The 13,626-nt window shown below is 39.4% G+C and overlaps 1 protein-coding gene across 6 annotated transcripts in view; it reads right to left on the reverse strand.

Annotated features, from left to right (window-relative positions):
- Positions 1–461: 461 nt before the first annotated feature.
- The window catches only part of PKIB (cAMP-dependent protein kinase inhibitor beta), a 54,103-nt gene continuing 40,938 nt past the window's right edge, over positions 462–13,626 (reverse strand). For all 6 annotated transcript variants that reach the window (XM_014263335.2, XM_014263339.2, XM_014263336.2 and 3 more), the window contains exons 2-3: positions 4,980–5,154; positions 462–1,298 (exon numbers count right to left, since the gene is read on the reverse strand). In XM_014263335.2, coding sequence (XP_014118810.1) covers positions 1,213–1,298; positions 4,980–5,127 — 234 coding nt within the window. In that variant the 5' untranslated portion in view covers positions 5,128–5,154 and the 3' untranslated portion in view covers positions 462–1,212. The remainder of the gene's footprint in view (positions 1,299–4,979; positions 5,155–13,626) is intronic.

The raw sequence follows: 13,626 nt of genomic DNA on the forward strand, positions 1-13,626 counted from the left end.
AATATGAGTAAATGAACAGTTGGAATGAAAGTTGTGCCTTACAAGCTCTCTTGAGCTCTTGCAAGCTCTCAGCCAGGTTTAGATTACACAAATATTTCACAGATGGAATACCAGTGACATGTGGGATGTACCCATCAGAGATGCTTCCTCAGTTTTCATGATGCATGTAAGTGGCTGCTGCCCAAGGAATCATGAAGGTTCATGTCTGTACCCAAATCTTAAGTCTCCTACAATAAGGGAATGAATACCAAGTATTTTCAGGAGCATGATCTCCAAAACAAACCAAGTCCTTCCAGTAGGGAAAAAACTTTGCCTACAATCTTTGTAAAAATCACAGTGATTGAAACATCTTCACTGTCGGCAAACAACAAAGCAAAACCCAGATGAAATAACAGAAATATGTATTACTGGGCTTTAAATATTGTCCTACAGGAGAAAAATTAAGAAATCAACCAAAGACAGAAAAGATGATAGATATTTAATTTCCACAGTGAGATTAAACAATTTTCATCAGATACAAACATACCTACTTTATGTTAGATACACGTGAACAGCTACAATATTCAGCATGAAAACGAATGGCCAAAGTGGCAAGACTGCAAAGAGTGGGAGCACTGAGATGATCTGCCATAATCAAATAGAGGTCAGAAGAGAAAACAAACACTGATGTTTAAATAGTCTATAAAACTTTCTGGCAACAGGAGTAGGAGAAAATTTTATTTTATGTAATTATTTTTTTTTTCTCACACCCATCTACATATGTCTAATGAGAACAAAAATCTCCGGATATAAATTACAGATAATGTCTGTAATCTAATATATACTTAGTATCACATTGCGGGGAGTGAACCTCTGTGTCAGAGAGAAATAAGTTGGTTTTGGAAATTAGAAACATGATTTTGATTTTGAAACCATGAATTAGATGAACTGTTAAATAAGATTAGTTAGGAAGAATACTATAACCAAAACAAGAGAGAAAACTGAAAACAGGAGATACATTCTTTAGCTCTCTTTCTGTTTGGATATGCAGAACATTGCTTTTGAAGGATGACATTAGAACGAACTGTATGCCATCTGCATAATCATCTAGGTACAAGTGTTTTGCAAAGTCATGTCTGTGCTGCTAAAGTTGTTACCACACTTCAGAAGGGGTGACACAGGGAAACTAGGAAGGCTGTTGATGGGATTCATTAACCCAGAAGTCCTTAGGTGTTAGGAATCATTGCGTTTTCCTTCCGCCTCTTGACTTTCCAGCAAGGCCTTGGATGATGACACTTCTCCACCCTCTGCTCCTGCATCTAAACAGAGACAGAATTAAACATTTATACCACACATATTCTCACAGGTTTTTTTAATGCAACCAAGTATTTGGGTTCACTGATCATCTCTGTTCGGACTGGCTCTTTGCTACCACAGTCATGGGTGCTTTTGGAAGAGAGATTAACTCAAGAAATAAAGAACTTTGAGAGACATCTTCTAAAAGCCACTGCCTGTTGGTGTTGATTTTCCCACTCCTTGCACAGGCTGATTAATGTGCATTTGGCATTAATCTAAAAAACAGATTGGAAATAACTTTGTATCATTGTATTTTTTTATTGGGTCATTTCCAAAATAAAATTAGAATATTGCATTTCTTTGAGCACTGTCTGGTTTCACGTAGATAACATTACAGTTTATGGACATGCCAGTTATATGTCTGACCTTCTTTGACAAGAAATACCTACATGAATATATCTGTCTTCACAAGATGGGGGATTTTTGTTACTCTGAGTTGGAAGTTCACTTTTGCACAGATTAGAGTTGAATGCTTACATGACTGATATAAATAAAAGCTCCCCAGTGTCTCTGGTCATTACATGTATTATTCCATGCTGTTTCTTCTGATCAAGTTTACTCACTGAGAAGCAGAAACTCCTCTTGCCTTGATTTGCTTGCAAACCATAATAATAATTTTCACATTATCTTCAAACCCCACATGGTAGTACCAGTGGTAACAACATAACCAAATCTATAGCAGACCATAGCTTTTGGGGACAAGGAGAGACCTGCTCAGCACATCTGGCTGTACTGTTCTCCACCTCATACTCCCCCATCTCCTCCACAGTCATTATCTAAGGGGTACATTTTCTGACTTGCTATAAAATATCAAAATCACCCAAAAGAATTATGTATCTTGGTCTCCACATCACAGCAAATATATAATGTTGCACACAATTCATCAGCTAAAGCTCTTGGCAGAAACTGCTTGATGTTTTAAGTCTGCTTAGGGATTCAGAGGCTTTGCAGTTCTATAGTGAAAAAGAACCAAGTTATTTTACATCCTCCAGCCTTATGTGGCACAGCACTGTTGTGGAAAGGGAGACAGAGTGATCTCCTCTATTGGCTGTTTCTGTGCAGGCTGGACATCTAATATTAGTGGAGTCTTTCAGACAGGCTAGACGAGAACGGTTTGTTAGAAGAAATCTAGTCTCATACTTGGTGGCACTTAGGTGTGCAATAGGTGCTAGCTAAGCTACTGTTATTGGCAGAATGGTGCCCTAACACAGGTTACCAAATGTGGAAGACCAGTACAGCTTCTTGCTCTCAAAATTCTTGCAGCCTCCTCTTCAACCTTTGGATCACTGGTGACACCAACGTGCTTCCAGACCACCTCTGGAAAGTCTCATCACTCCAAAACTTACACACCACCAGAGGATGATCAGACATGATACAGATGGTCTGCATTTCAGAATTACGCTCCAAAATAAATAACTGGTGCCAGAATCTCTCCTGGTCATCTCACAAGAACATCAGCTTCATGTGGCTTGCAGAGTACATAGACATTTGTCCATAATACAGGTACAGTCCGTGTGTATTTATAAAAAAATAGAGCAAAGTCTTTTTTCTCTTCTAAACCAGAAGGTACTAGCACATCTTGTTCCTGACTTTTCACTATGATGGTAGCTGACAGTATTTTAGAAAGAGGAAATGTATGATCCAATGAGCATTAGCTAAATTTGAAACAAAATGGAGAGAGTCCTCACCATTTCCCATAATCTTCACTGAATCTGAATTTCAGAGTAGCAACAAAATAGGGCATACTTTATATAGCCACGTTCCATCTTTCCACTTCTCTCCTTTATCTAATTTCTTTGTTCTGAGCTGCAAATTACTTTCTTTTTCTAACGACTTATTGTTAAAGTCAGAAATAGGCAAAAGAGATGCCTGTTAGAGTCCCAAATGTTTCACAAACTGTTTCCCTGTCACAGCATTTGAACTTCAAAATTGTCTTTCCATTTTGATGAATTCTCTGTTTGCTTGCTATCTCATCAAAACTTTAATTTACAACACAATGAGGCTGAAATTCCCATCTGATACTTGTGGAATTCCCATCCCCAGAAAGCACCCAAGCTGTCAGAGTGGACCTAACTGCATTTTGTATTCACTTCCTATTATCACTACTGTGAACTGCTGGTAACAGAATCTGCTGCCTTCCAACATGCTCTGGCATACCTATATGTCAGTGACAAAAGCCAAGGACAATTCAATGCTCTTAATTGTTCTTCAAATCCTGGCAGTGCTGGTCCTGTATTTCTACGAAAGCATCGGTACATTTTGCTAAAACTAACATAGCTGTGTTTCATTTTTTCTTCTTCTTAATGGATTGGATGGAGACCAGGAGAGGAGGACTATTGTGTCATCTGGAGGGCTAGATACTTTATGCCATGCTGTAACTTTTCTTTTAAAAAGACTTGCACTCTTTCCTGTTTGTTTTGTAGGGACATAATTTTCATATTTATAGGGAAAAATGTCTCCTCAAGACAAAATAATGCCTTCTTCCAGAACACGTTCAGATTCTTATTTTCCTTGCTTCTCCTGGTTCAAGTCACAATATGGTCATTTGGCCCTTCTTACTCCTCCAGGAAATGTTCTTTCTACTTGCTCAGCAGTCCTTTGATGGGCCCATGTGGGGTTTAGATTACAGAACCCCCAAACACATGACTAAAAATTAAATCACCAAAATAACAACAATTTGAGATCAAATAAATCCTTCCTTCCCAGCCTTTACGGTGCTTTAGGAGGCTGTACACCTAACATCCCGTAATTTCTTTGGGCAATGTAAAAGGAGGATATGCAACTCTGGAGACTAGGAATCCCTTTAATGATCTACTTTGGTTCAGATTCATGGACTGTTTGAACCTCAGCACAGGCTTGCCTTCCTGTTTGCTGCACTCACAGCATCATGTCAGATGTGGGACCATTTGTTGTGGTGGTACCACAACAGCAACAGTGATGGGCATGAGAAGAAAACGTTTTCTGAAAAAAATTCTGATTCAGTTTAAAAAAAGTAGGGACAGACCATGATCAGGGCGAGTCTATATTTTTTGTTTCTTAGGCATTAGAAAAAGGATTTTTCTGAATCTGAAAACTCCTCTGAAGTCATTCTGAAAGTAAAAAGAACTCACAAAGCTGGTGTTGATTAGACATGTGCTGTATCAGCAGAACAGCTTATCAAATTAAAGATCATGGCAAAATAGGGCATTGGTCTCAGATAGAAAAGTTGAAAGCCTACTAAGCAGGAGTAATATACTATAAACACTACTTTTAATGTATATGCCTGAGTTAGGATAGCTGTCATTGTATTAACAGCACAGCTGTGCTGTCTTATGCAAAGTTATCTCAGTGTAGTAGTATGCTGGAATTTATGGCTGGATTGGCTGTGTTTGCAAAGTTGCCTGGAAATCAAGGGAACTGGAATTCATTTCCCAGCACTGAACTGTTTCCCTAAACTGCTAACACTGTATCTGTGGATGGATATGGGTTAATATTAACTTGTCTCATCAGGAGGCACACGTGATAACTGCTTTGGCAGGTTCAAATTAATTCTAAATGATGAAAGGAATATTAGTATTATCAAAACTGCATGGTGGTGGAAGTCTTAGGAAAAAAACAAAGGACAACTGCATAAAAATGTCCTTTTCTGAATGCACAGCCATTACCTTCTGAAACAGAGAGCTCAGCCAGTTTGTGTGGCAACTCTGAAGTCCCAGCACCAGCAGGAGAGCCCAGGATATCTGGTAAGGCGTTTCGGCGGCCTGCCCGTCCTGATGCTGCAAAATCTGTGACCACAGGCTCCACATCAGTCATTGCTGACTCCTTTCCTCATAGCAACATCTGCACATGGAACAAACAGAAGAAAACAGCTGTAGCCTGATGGATGCTAATCACCTGCTCAATAGTACAATAGCTTTTCTCAATGGTTGTTTTCTTATTAAAAGCCATACATTTCAATACTGAGTGTTTAAGCTTTATTTCTGCCCCTGAAGAAGATAAGACTGTCTGTGTACATCCTTACCATCCTTACCGTGCCTTTTGCACATCAGAGGAGCACAAGGAACAACTTTGCACCACCAAGAAACCTGTAAATAGGGTTGGCAACAGTCCTTTCTGCCAGCCATCTGTACGTCCTTTTACGACCTATTCCCTCTTTTTTTAAGCGGTTTTGCTTTACAATCACTTGGAAGAGAACTAAAACTCTCTTGTCATACAGTCTGTGTGAAGTAAAGCATGTTTTCCTTATTATGAATCTTGTTCAGATTCTTATTTAGAATCTTGTTAGAAAAAATTAATTTCACCAAGGAGCAACCTATATAAAATGACCTCTCAAAACACTGAAACTCTTCGTAGAATTTCTTTATCCTTCACCTAACAAACCACTTGTTTTCCTCTGCTGCTCATTAGCCTGGTTTAACCTTCACTTGAGCATGTGACTTTTATATAATAAATAACTGAATCCCGGAAATAATGGAACCAACCATATTCTGCTCCTGTGATCCCTGTCTCAAAGCCAATTGTACTGAATGGGAAACATTGGACCAGAATGGGCTTTCAATCAGGCACAGAAATGAGGCATGGTCACACGGAGTCAACGGATGAAGTGTGAACACCTAGAGCAGAAGGCTACTTGGCTGCAAGTGGCACAGAGAGAGAGTGTGTGAAAACTGCCCTTAGCAGTCACAAAAGGCTATAATACAATCATTTACACAATTATGTGATAATTAACAGAGCAATTAATAATAATTAGGTATCCATTACTCAATGAAAAACAAAAGTTACTTGCTCTATATGAATGAAGTTCTGTTTGCAATGGGGGAGCAGGAGTGTTGTCTCTTTGTGTGAATAAGGTCAGTGCTTTGTGTGGGAAGGGATACAGATGGTACTGGAGATCAATCTGATGGAAGGTTGTCATCTTTTGGTTGACAACTGGCTGTATTTAGACTAAGAACTGGATATGGAAAGTGTCAGTCATGTTAGCATTGTTCTTATAAGAAGCAGAGCATCAGAGTCCCCCTTTTAAAATTCTGCTAAGCTTGGGAAATATTACTGCTTTCATTTAATGGATATAAAAAATTATACAAGTAAATATCAAATATGATTTGCCTTGATATGCAGGAAAGAAGAGGCAGAACTTTGATTACTGATGCTGACCTGCCATTTCTACTACAAACATTTTCTTTTCTCCATCAAAGTGCCTTTCAGCTGTGCCAATCCAAAACCAAGAAGAAGTAATCTTTGTATCTGTAAGTACCTTGTAATAGAAGAAATGAATCCTTCTTGGCAAGAAACAAAGGCACAAGTAGGACCGCCAAGTCTGAAAGGTGACCTGAACATGCACATAAACTTCTTCCTTTAACCAAGGGCAGTAAGTGAAAGGTCTCACCTGGAGATTTAGCAGAAGGTTCCTGTTCTGCAGGGAAACAGGTCAAATCCAAATTAAATTTTTCCATCAGTGGCAAAGTATAGAAACTATACATCGGCATTCAAGAATTACATTCTTCAGAAAACACATAAAAATGGAATCATCAAGGTTGGAAGAGACCTTTAAGATGATGCAGTCCAATGGTCAAACATGCATCGACATTCTCAGATTTAGTATTATACTATCAGAGGGTGAGATCAGCACTTGGCACAAAATATGAAAGAAGGAGAATGAATCCATGTTTATATACACAGTCTCATGGCTTTGTGGGGGTGTTCATATTTATTAAACTCTAGGTGTCCTAATTGTTTTTCCTCATATGCTCACCACAGCAAGTAAAGAGACTGTAAATTACACTTCAGAACAGAAAATGCTTGGGGTATTCTTTTGCTTAGTAAAATTGTTAAAATTACTCTCAATGCCAAAATACCAGCATGCTTGCATTTCCTGTACGTTTCATTTCAACCATTAATACGGTGGAGCTGAAAGTACTGTTGTGAGTAGACTGCTGTTCGCATAAGCTGTAAAGAATGACATTAACAGGAAAACACACATTCTCAAGCCTGCCTTGGAAGAAGGACTTTTCCCCCCCTCTTTTCTCTTTTGCGTGGATGTTTTGACCCCTAAATGGTCACTTTTAAATGGAGAAAACCTGGTCTACAACTCATGCCATATGAAGCTACTCTCCTCTGCAGTACAGTTTGCAGTGTTGTACTTGTTACAAAGCTCTCCCTTTCCTCTCCAGCACATCTCCTTCTCCTCTGATGTAATCTTCCTTCATTGCATAATACTAGACAACCCAGCAAGATAATGAAGGACAGTCTGACGTGCCTTCATGTAAGTGAATTTTGATTTATGCACTTGATTAAAAAAGTATGCAAAACTAGACAAATCTATAACATCTGTCAGACAGAAAATCAGCTGATATTATCCATCTGTCGGGTGGCTATAATTCAAATTTAGCTATCTAAAAATACACCATCCTTTATATACATAACATTTACCATTAAGGGTTTTCACCTTTGTTTTTTTCTATCTACACTGCACTAGCACAGCATGTTCTCTAAGTATATTTGAAAGATGAGGGACTACCCCAAGAGTCTTAGAATTGACATTACAAAATGTAAATCCATTTATAGGTCCATATAACCCAAAACTTAAGCTCAACTCCCAACATATGACAGACATTATTCAAAGTAGCTTGCTGCTGTACTTGAGAGAAATGCCATTTAGTTCGTTAATGTCCTAAGGGATTTCTTCAATTTCATTCTGAGGCTCTCTTTTATCAGTATTTTCTAAGGCCTACATCCAAGTAAGGATACAGAGTTTCTCTGCTCTTCATCTGTTTTTACCTTTACATTTTTTAACACATCCATTGGAAAATATCTACCTTTCAGGCATCTCCTTGCATCTGTTAAGCACAGTATTATTCATGCCTCTTCACAGAGTAAACAGCAATTACAATGTGCACAGCATCTATTTTTCTCAAATCCACTCCTCCTTCTCCTGCTGCCAACATCTCCTTCTGCTTCACTGAACCCATTTTACTCTAGCTTTATCCAAGATAAAGATACTCACATGTTGCCAACACCTGTGTGCAGTTGCTTCTCTAAGTTTCCAAATTACTGTTGTCATTTTTCTCCTGTGGCACTGCTCACCAGACTAACAGAGCATAGTTCCGAAAGTACAGTGTGAGATTTCCAAATCACAACTTCCCCAGCTCCCTTTTTGCCATAGCAAAAGCCCAGTCTACCCAAAAGTATGAGGAAACTGGGTGGAAGAGAAGAGCTGGGGAGGGATGGGGTCTGTCTGCAGAGGGTCAATAGTAGGAAGGCTTGTGCAAGTCCCAGAAGGACTCACCTACCAGTTAAGAGACTGAAGGCTATGACAGGCATAGCCAGCTAGCACTCCATCACCAGGACTAACTTTGCAGCTCATTACTGGGCCAAGACAGTGTTCAGGAGGTTTTGGGAGTATTAGATTAATCCTCTCATATATGCCTCTGAAATGCCTGCAGGATCACCCAGAATGCACAACAGACCACTCAGGTATGCATGGGGGAAAGAAATGCTCTGCTTGTGAAAACTGACCACAGCCAAAAGCAAAACTCAATGATCTATCAGATATTCAGGCAACTGTCCTTAAACAAAACAATGTCAGGTAAACTACCAGTGGCATTTTCACTAAAAGACAGCTAGTTTGTTAATCTTGGAGTTTTCTTTTGCTGGCAGCATAGCCATCCATTTGGGAGAAAATGAGTCACAGAATCTGGGCAGAATTTATTTAAATAAATGACAGGAAAAGAACAAATCATTCTCCTGAAACAATTTCTGTTGAGAATCAAGAGAAATAACGCTTCAAGGTGCTCAGTTGTAGCAGGTGGCAAAGTCCAGATTTAATGTCAGTGTTGTCTCTTCTTCTGTCTTATCTGTTAGATAAATTTAAGTATTTGTGAAAGCTATTTTTGCTTCTGATCTTGGTACTGTCTAATACAGACAGACCGCCAGATTTGTTCTGCTTGGAAGGACAAACTATTCCACAGTAAATATCAAAAAGTTCCCAACATTGGTACTGTGGGACTCCATGGCACTCCACTCCATGCAGGAGTCTGAAAGACCAACCACATCACTCCTTGCTATTCAGGCACTTTTGTCAAAAACTTATGAATAGTCTCTGCCTGTGCTGTCAGAGAAAGCTATGCTTCCCAAACACTGTTTATTCTGAATGCCATTTAGTAGAAGCAAACTGGAAACCATGAAATCCTCTCACAAAACAGATGAAAAATACAATATCCAAGTAGTACTTTCAGAGCCAGACTGACTGATTCTGTGTCTTGAGGGTCTCTTCCTGTAAGACGCATTTCAGCATCTTAATATATTCAGAAAAACATTAGTCCTTCAAGTGGTGTTTAGTTTGTCCTTATTTACTTGTAATGAGTGTTCTCCATTCACCTTTACCCCAAAAGTCTGTAGGCTCAAAACTTTTTAAGTAAGGAGAACAGAAAACTTATTGAATGAAGTGCTTCCCACTGTGCAACTGAGATGAAAACCACATCTTCTTGCTAAGCAGTTGCCATGCTTTCACATCCACTTCTGCTGCAGCTGTGTTCTCATGTCTTTGTCTCCTCTTACCAAAGGTCTCAGAATAGGAACATTCTCATCATACATACACACGTAATCCTTACGCTTTATCCTGAGGCATTTCTGGACCACAGAAAAGGGGGAAAAAAACCACCTAGGAACATCCATGCTTTTAAGGAAGATAGCCTAGAGATTATGATGATGACTAACAGTACCTGGGCACACACATAAATTTTGTGAGAAAAACTTCTCTTCTGTTTTTTTTCATATCAGGATCATTTGTTACATACTGGCAACCCTACTGCTGGGAAGCACACAGAAAGATAAGCAAGTGTTTTTTACCAATACATCTTTACCATATGAATATCTAAACAAAGGGGTCTCAATTTTGTTTGGGGTTTAGGGCAAGAAATCACACATTTCTTAGTATGCAGAGGCAATATAGCTATAGGAATGTTAGAAGTGATCTATCAAGGAAAAAGAAGTAAATTTGTTGCCTTTCAAGTTCTTTAATATATCATTAAACTTGGAACAAGAGTACATTTTATTATTGCACTTTAGAAAGATGATTTGGGTTTCCTGTACCAACAGAGTTGGCCTTTCTCAGAAAAATGTTCTCAGAAAAATTAATGAATTTTTGTTTTTCTATGCAGGGAAACTAAATTATATCCCATCTCAGTAAATCTACAGAGCAGAAGCATGTCCTTCTACATCTGTTTCAGTCTGTCTATTACAGTCCATATAACACTTGATATTTTTTAGGATGATATTTGGAAGTTTGGTATATTGTGTAACAGGTTTCTTCCCTTTTGGTTCTTTGCAGTGTACACAGTTGTACAGACATTTTACACAAAGGTCTTGTGTGTTATTTCTGCTCTGGGTACAAGACCTGCTCTACACTCTTGCACCAGAAGCAACATCCTTATCAATAGTGTGCAAAAATGGCTTCCATATGTGATCTTCTTAATTCCAGAATGGTCAGACTGGGATATCATGATTGCACCATTCCTCCATTTCCTGCTCTCAGAAGCACTGAATTAATAGTCACAATCTTGATCCCATTGTTCAGAAATCCATGATTTTAGGGCACAGAATCTGAAAAACTTGGCCAAAGCTGTAGGACTTTTTCTTCCTCAGAATGGAACTTTGAAACTTTCAGTTGAATTTTCTGATCACTTTCATAAAGCCAATATTATACTCATGGGAAAGACAAGAGGGGAAAAAAGCAACGTAAGATTGATCCTGATGCCTTTAAGCTTCTGGAGAATGCACAGATACCAATGGTGCAGTTCACCCTCTATAAACCCAGACAGAGTAGAAAGCCTGACTGTGAGCTGTGTCTGACCCCTGAGTATGCACAGTGCTCTGATGCACAGGAGAACACATGACAGAATTAACAGCAGTTCTAAATAATGGCACAACTTTCTCTTTGTGAAAGAAAATAAGGGAGAGAGCAGAAGGGGTCTGCTGACAACTGAATCAGAAGTTATCTGCAGCAAGTAATAAATGAAGTGACATTAGCTGAAGGCAGTCAATACCAGGCAACCAAACATGTCACTTTCGGAATGTCTGTGCGTGACCAAGAGCAATGACAGACACAAATGTTAGCCGACTTCATGGGAAACACAGTTCAATTCTAACTCATCAGCTATGCTGGAAAGAAATCAAACACATCCCCTAATACAGAATAAGAAATGAAGCTCAGTGGTAACAAATCAACTTACCAACCTAATTCTTCCTCCTATGTTTTGTCCATTCATCCCCACAGAGTCATTTTGTGTTGCAAATGCACATGCTACTTTCTGAGTTCAGCCACACAGTTCCAACCTGCTAAATCCTTTCTTAGAATCTGAATCTGGCCAGAAACTCAAGAGAATTTTGCTCACTTTCAGGAATATATATGAGGAGAAATTTCGGAATTAGAAATAATTTTTACTGCTAATCTTGCCTAGCAGAGTCCCTGCAACTACAACATTGGAGTTCAATTTTATTTATGATATTTTGCACTCTCAAAGGCACTCAAGAAAATGAGTATCCCCCAGCCTCTCCAATCTCTTTTCTCCTCAGCCCTTCAACTGGGAATTCCTTAGGGAAGCATTAAAGAAGTTTTTCCCTCTGCTTTGATATCTGCTGACCCCACATCCCACAAACACTTCCTGTGACACAGACAAGTCATCTACGTAAGCCAGCATATGTATGCAAATCTGTATTCTTCATTAGGAGCAGAGAGGGATTTGGTTCTTTACTTGCCAGCTCTGTGGAAGAAAACAATTGACAAAACCACTGGGAAAACTCAGGCAAGCAAAGAGCTTGAGGCATACTGGGGTCCACTTACACAATGCACTCCAGTAAAGAAATTGACCCAGTGAAATGTAAAATGCTTATGTGAGAAGATGAATTTACAGTTTAGCAGCTACATGAGAGTGGAACAATCCCATGCATGTAACCAACAGGGCTGTGTACCCAAAGTCTCTCACTGGGGAGCTCCCAAACCTCCTTTAGATCTTAATGACGTGAATAAGAAATGTTTCCATCTGTTTCAGAGTGAACCTGAATGTACCTCCACATACTGTATGTTCCCAGGAAGGGAAGTCCTTGTAGAAGTGCTTACAGAAGAGGAGTTGCAGAGCAGGAGGAATTTCCTGGTAGCAACATGTGGGCACAAAGGGTTGAAAGCTGGGAGCACAAGGCTGACAGAGAAGTCAAAAACCACAGGGAGCTGTAACTGTGTTTCTGAGAGAAGAGAGATTACCTGAGTGTCTGTGAGACAAAGAAATTACAAGGGAAGCTAAAGGGACATGGAAAGAAAGGAGAGCTCTAGAACCTTACTGAGGAAGAAGAACTAAATCAGTAGTGAGGAGTTTCTTTGGAAGGCAGGCAACAGGGGAGGAAGAGGCTTGTTCAGTTCTGGGGAACACTGCAGGAGACCAGCTCTGGTGCACGATGAGCAGAAAGATGGGCACAATGGAGACCCTACACTTAGCAACAAACTAGCTAGGTAACAGTAAAACAGCTTTGCTTTTTTAACTTAAAAAGTCTTTACTACACCAAGAATCTGTCTTCTCAGGGATTTTTTTTTTTTGAGGAGGATAAAATATTGTTAATATATTGTTAATATGATGTGCTACAACACCTAGGCCATCAAATATGTGGTATTTGTGACAGTCTTTACAGACTGATATTTTTTGGAGCCCTGAAAAGGACCAGCAGCTCCAGCAAGATCTTCTGCACAGAAGTGCATCTTCTTTGCCCTGCAGGCAGCACACTTCCAGGGAGAAAAGTCACTATTTATTTAATATTAAGACCTCCAGAGTGTCCCTTGGAGATAGAAGTGGGCTTGGTGAAAGGATTACCTTTCCATCCTTTCCACAGAAGCTCGTGCTTCTTTCCATTCAGCAGTTAGGTGGTAACAGTCTGGAAGCAAGCAGGAATTGCAGTGTAAATAGCTGCAGGCACCTTGCTAAATTCCTAAGCCTTCAAAGCAGGGCACTGAGAGCATTTCCATTAAAAAGCAAGGACAAGCTCTTAGAAGTACTATATTAATTTAGCTATGCAAAGAAAAGCTTGTTGCTCTATTGGGATAGGTGAGAAGAACGACACGGATTCTCTTGTGAGTTGAACAGGAGAGCTCCTAAGGTTTATTACCTCAGATCTTCTTTTATAGACTGATAGTGAAAGTATAGAAAGGTAAAACTCTTATTGGTTAGTAAACTAACCCATCACCATCATTGGTCAGTGGGGTTCACCACCCCTCAACCTTCTCTTGCAAGAAAACAAGAAACTGACAAACAGCCCCTGCAAGGCTGT

Source organism: Pseudopodoces humilis, chromosome 3, assembly GCF_049639895.1.
Source record: "Pseudopodoces humilis isolate 2021_Gansu_Grassland_sample_001 chromosome 3, ASM4963989v1, whole genome shotgun sequence".
Lineage (NCBI taxonomy): Eukaryota > Metazoa > Chordata > Aves > Passeriformes > Paridae > Pseudopodoces > Pseudopodoces humilis.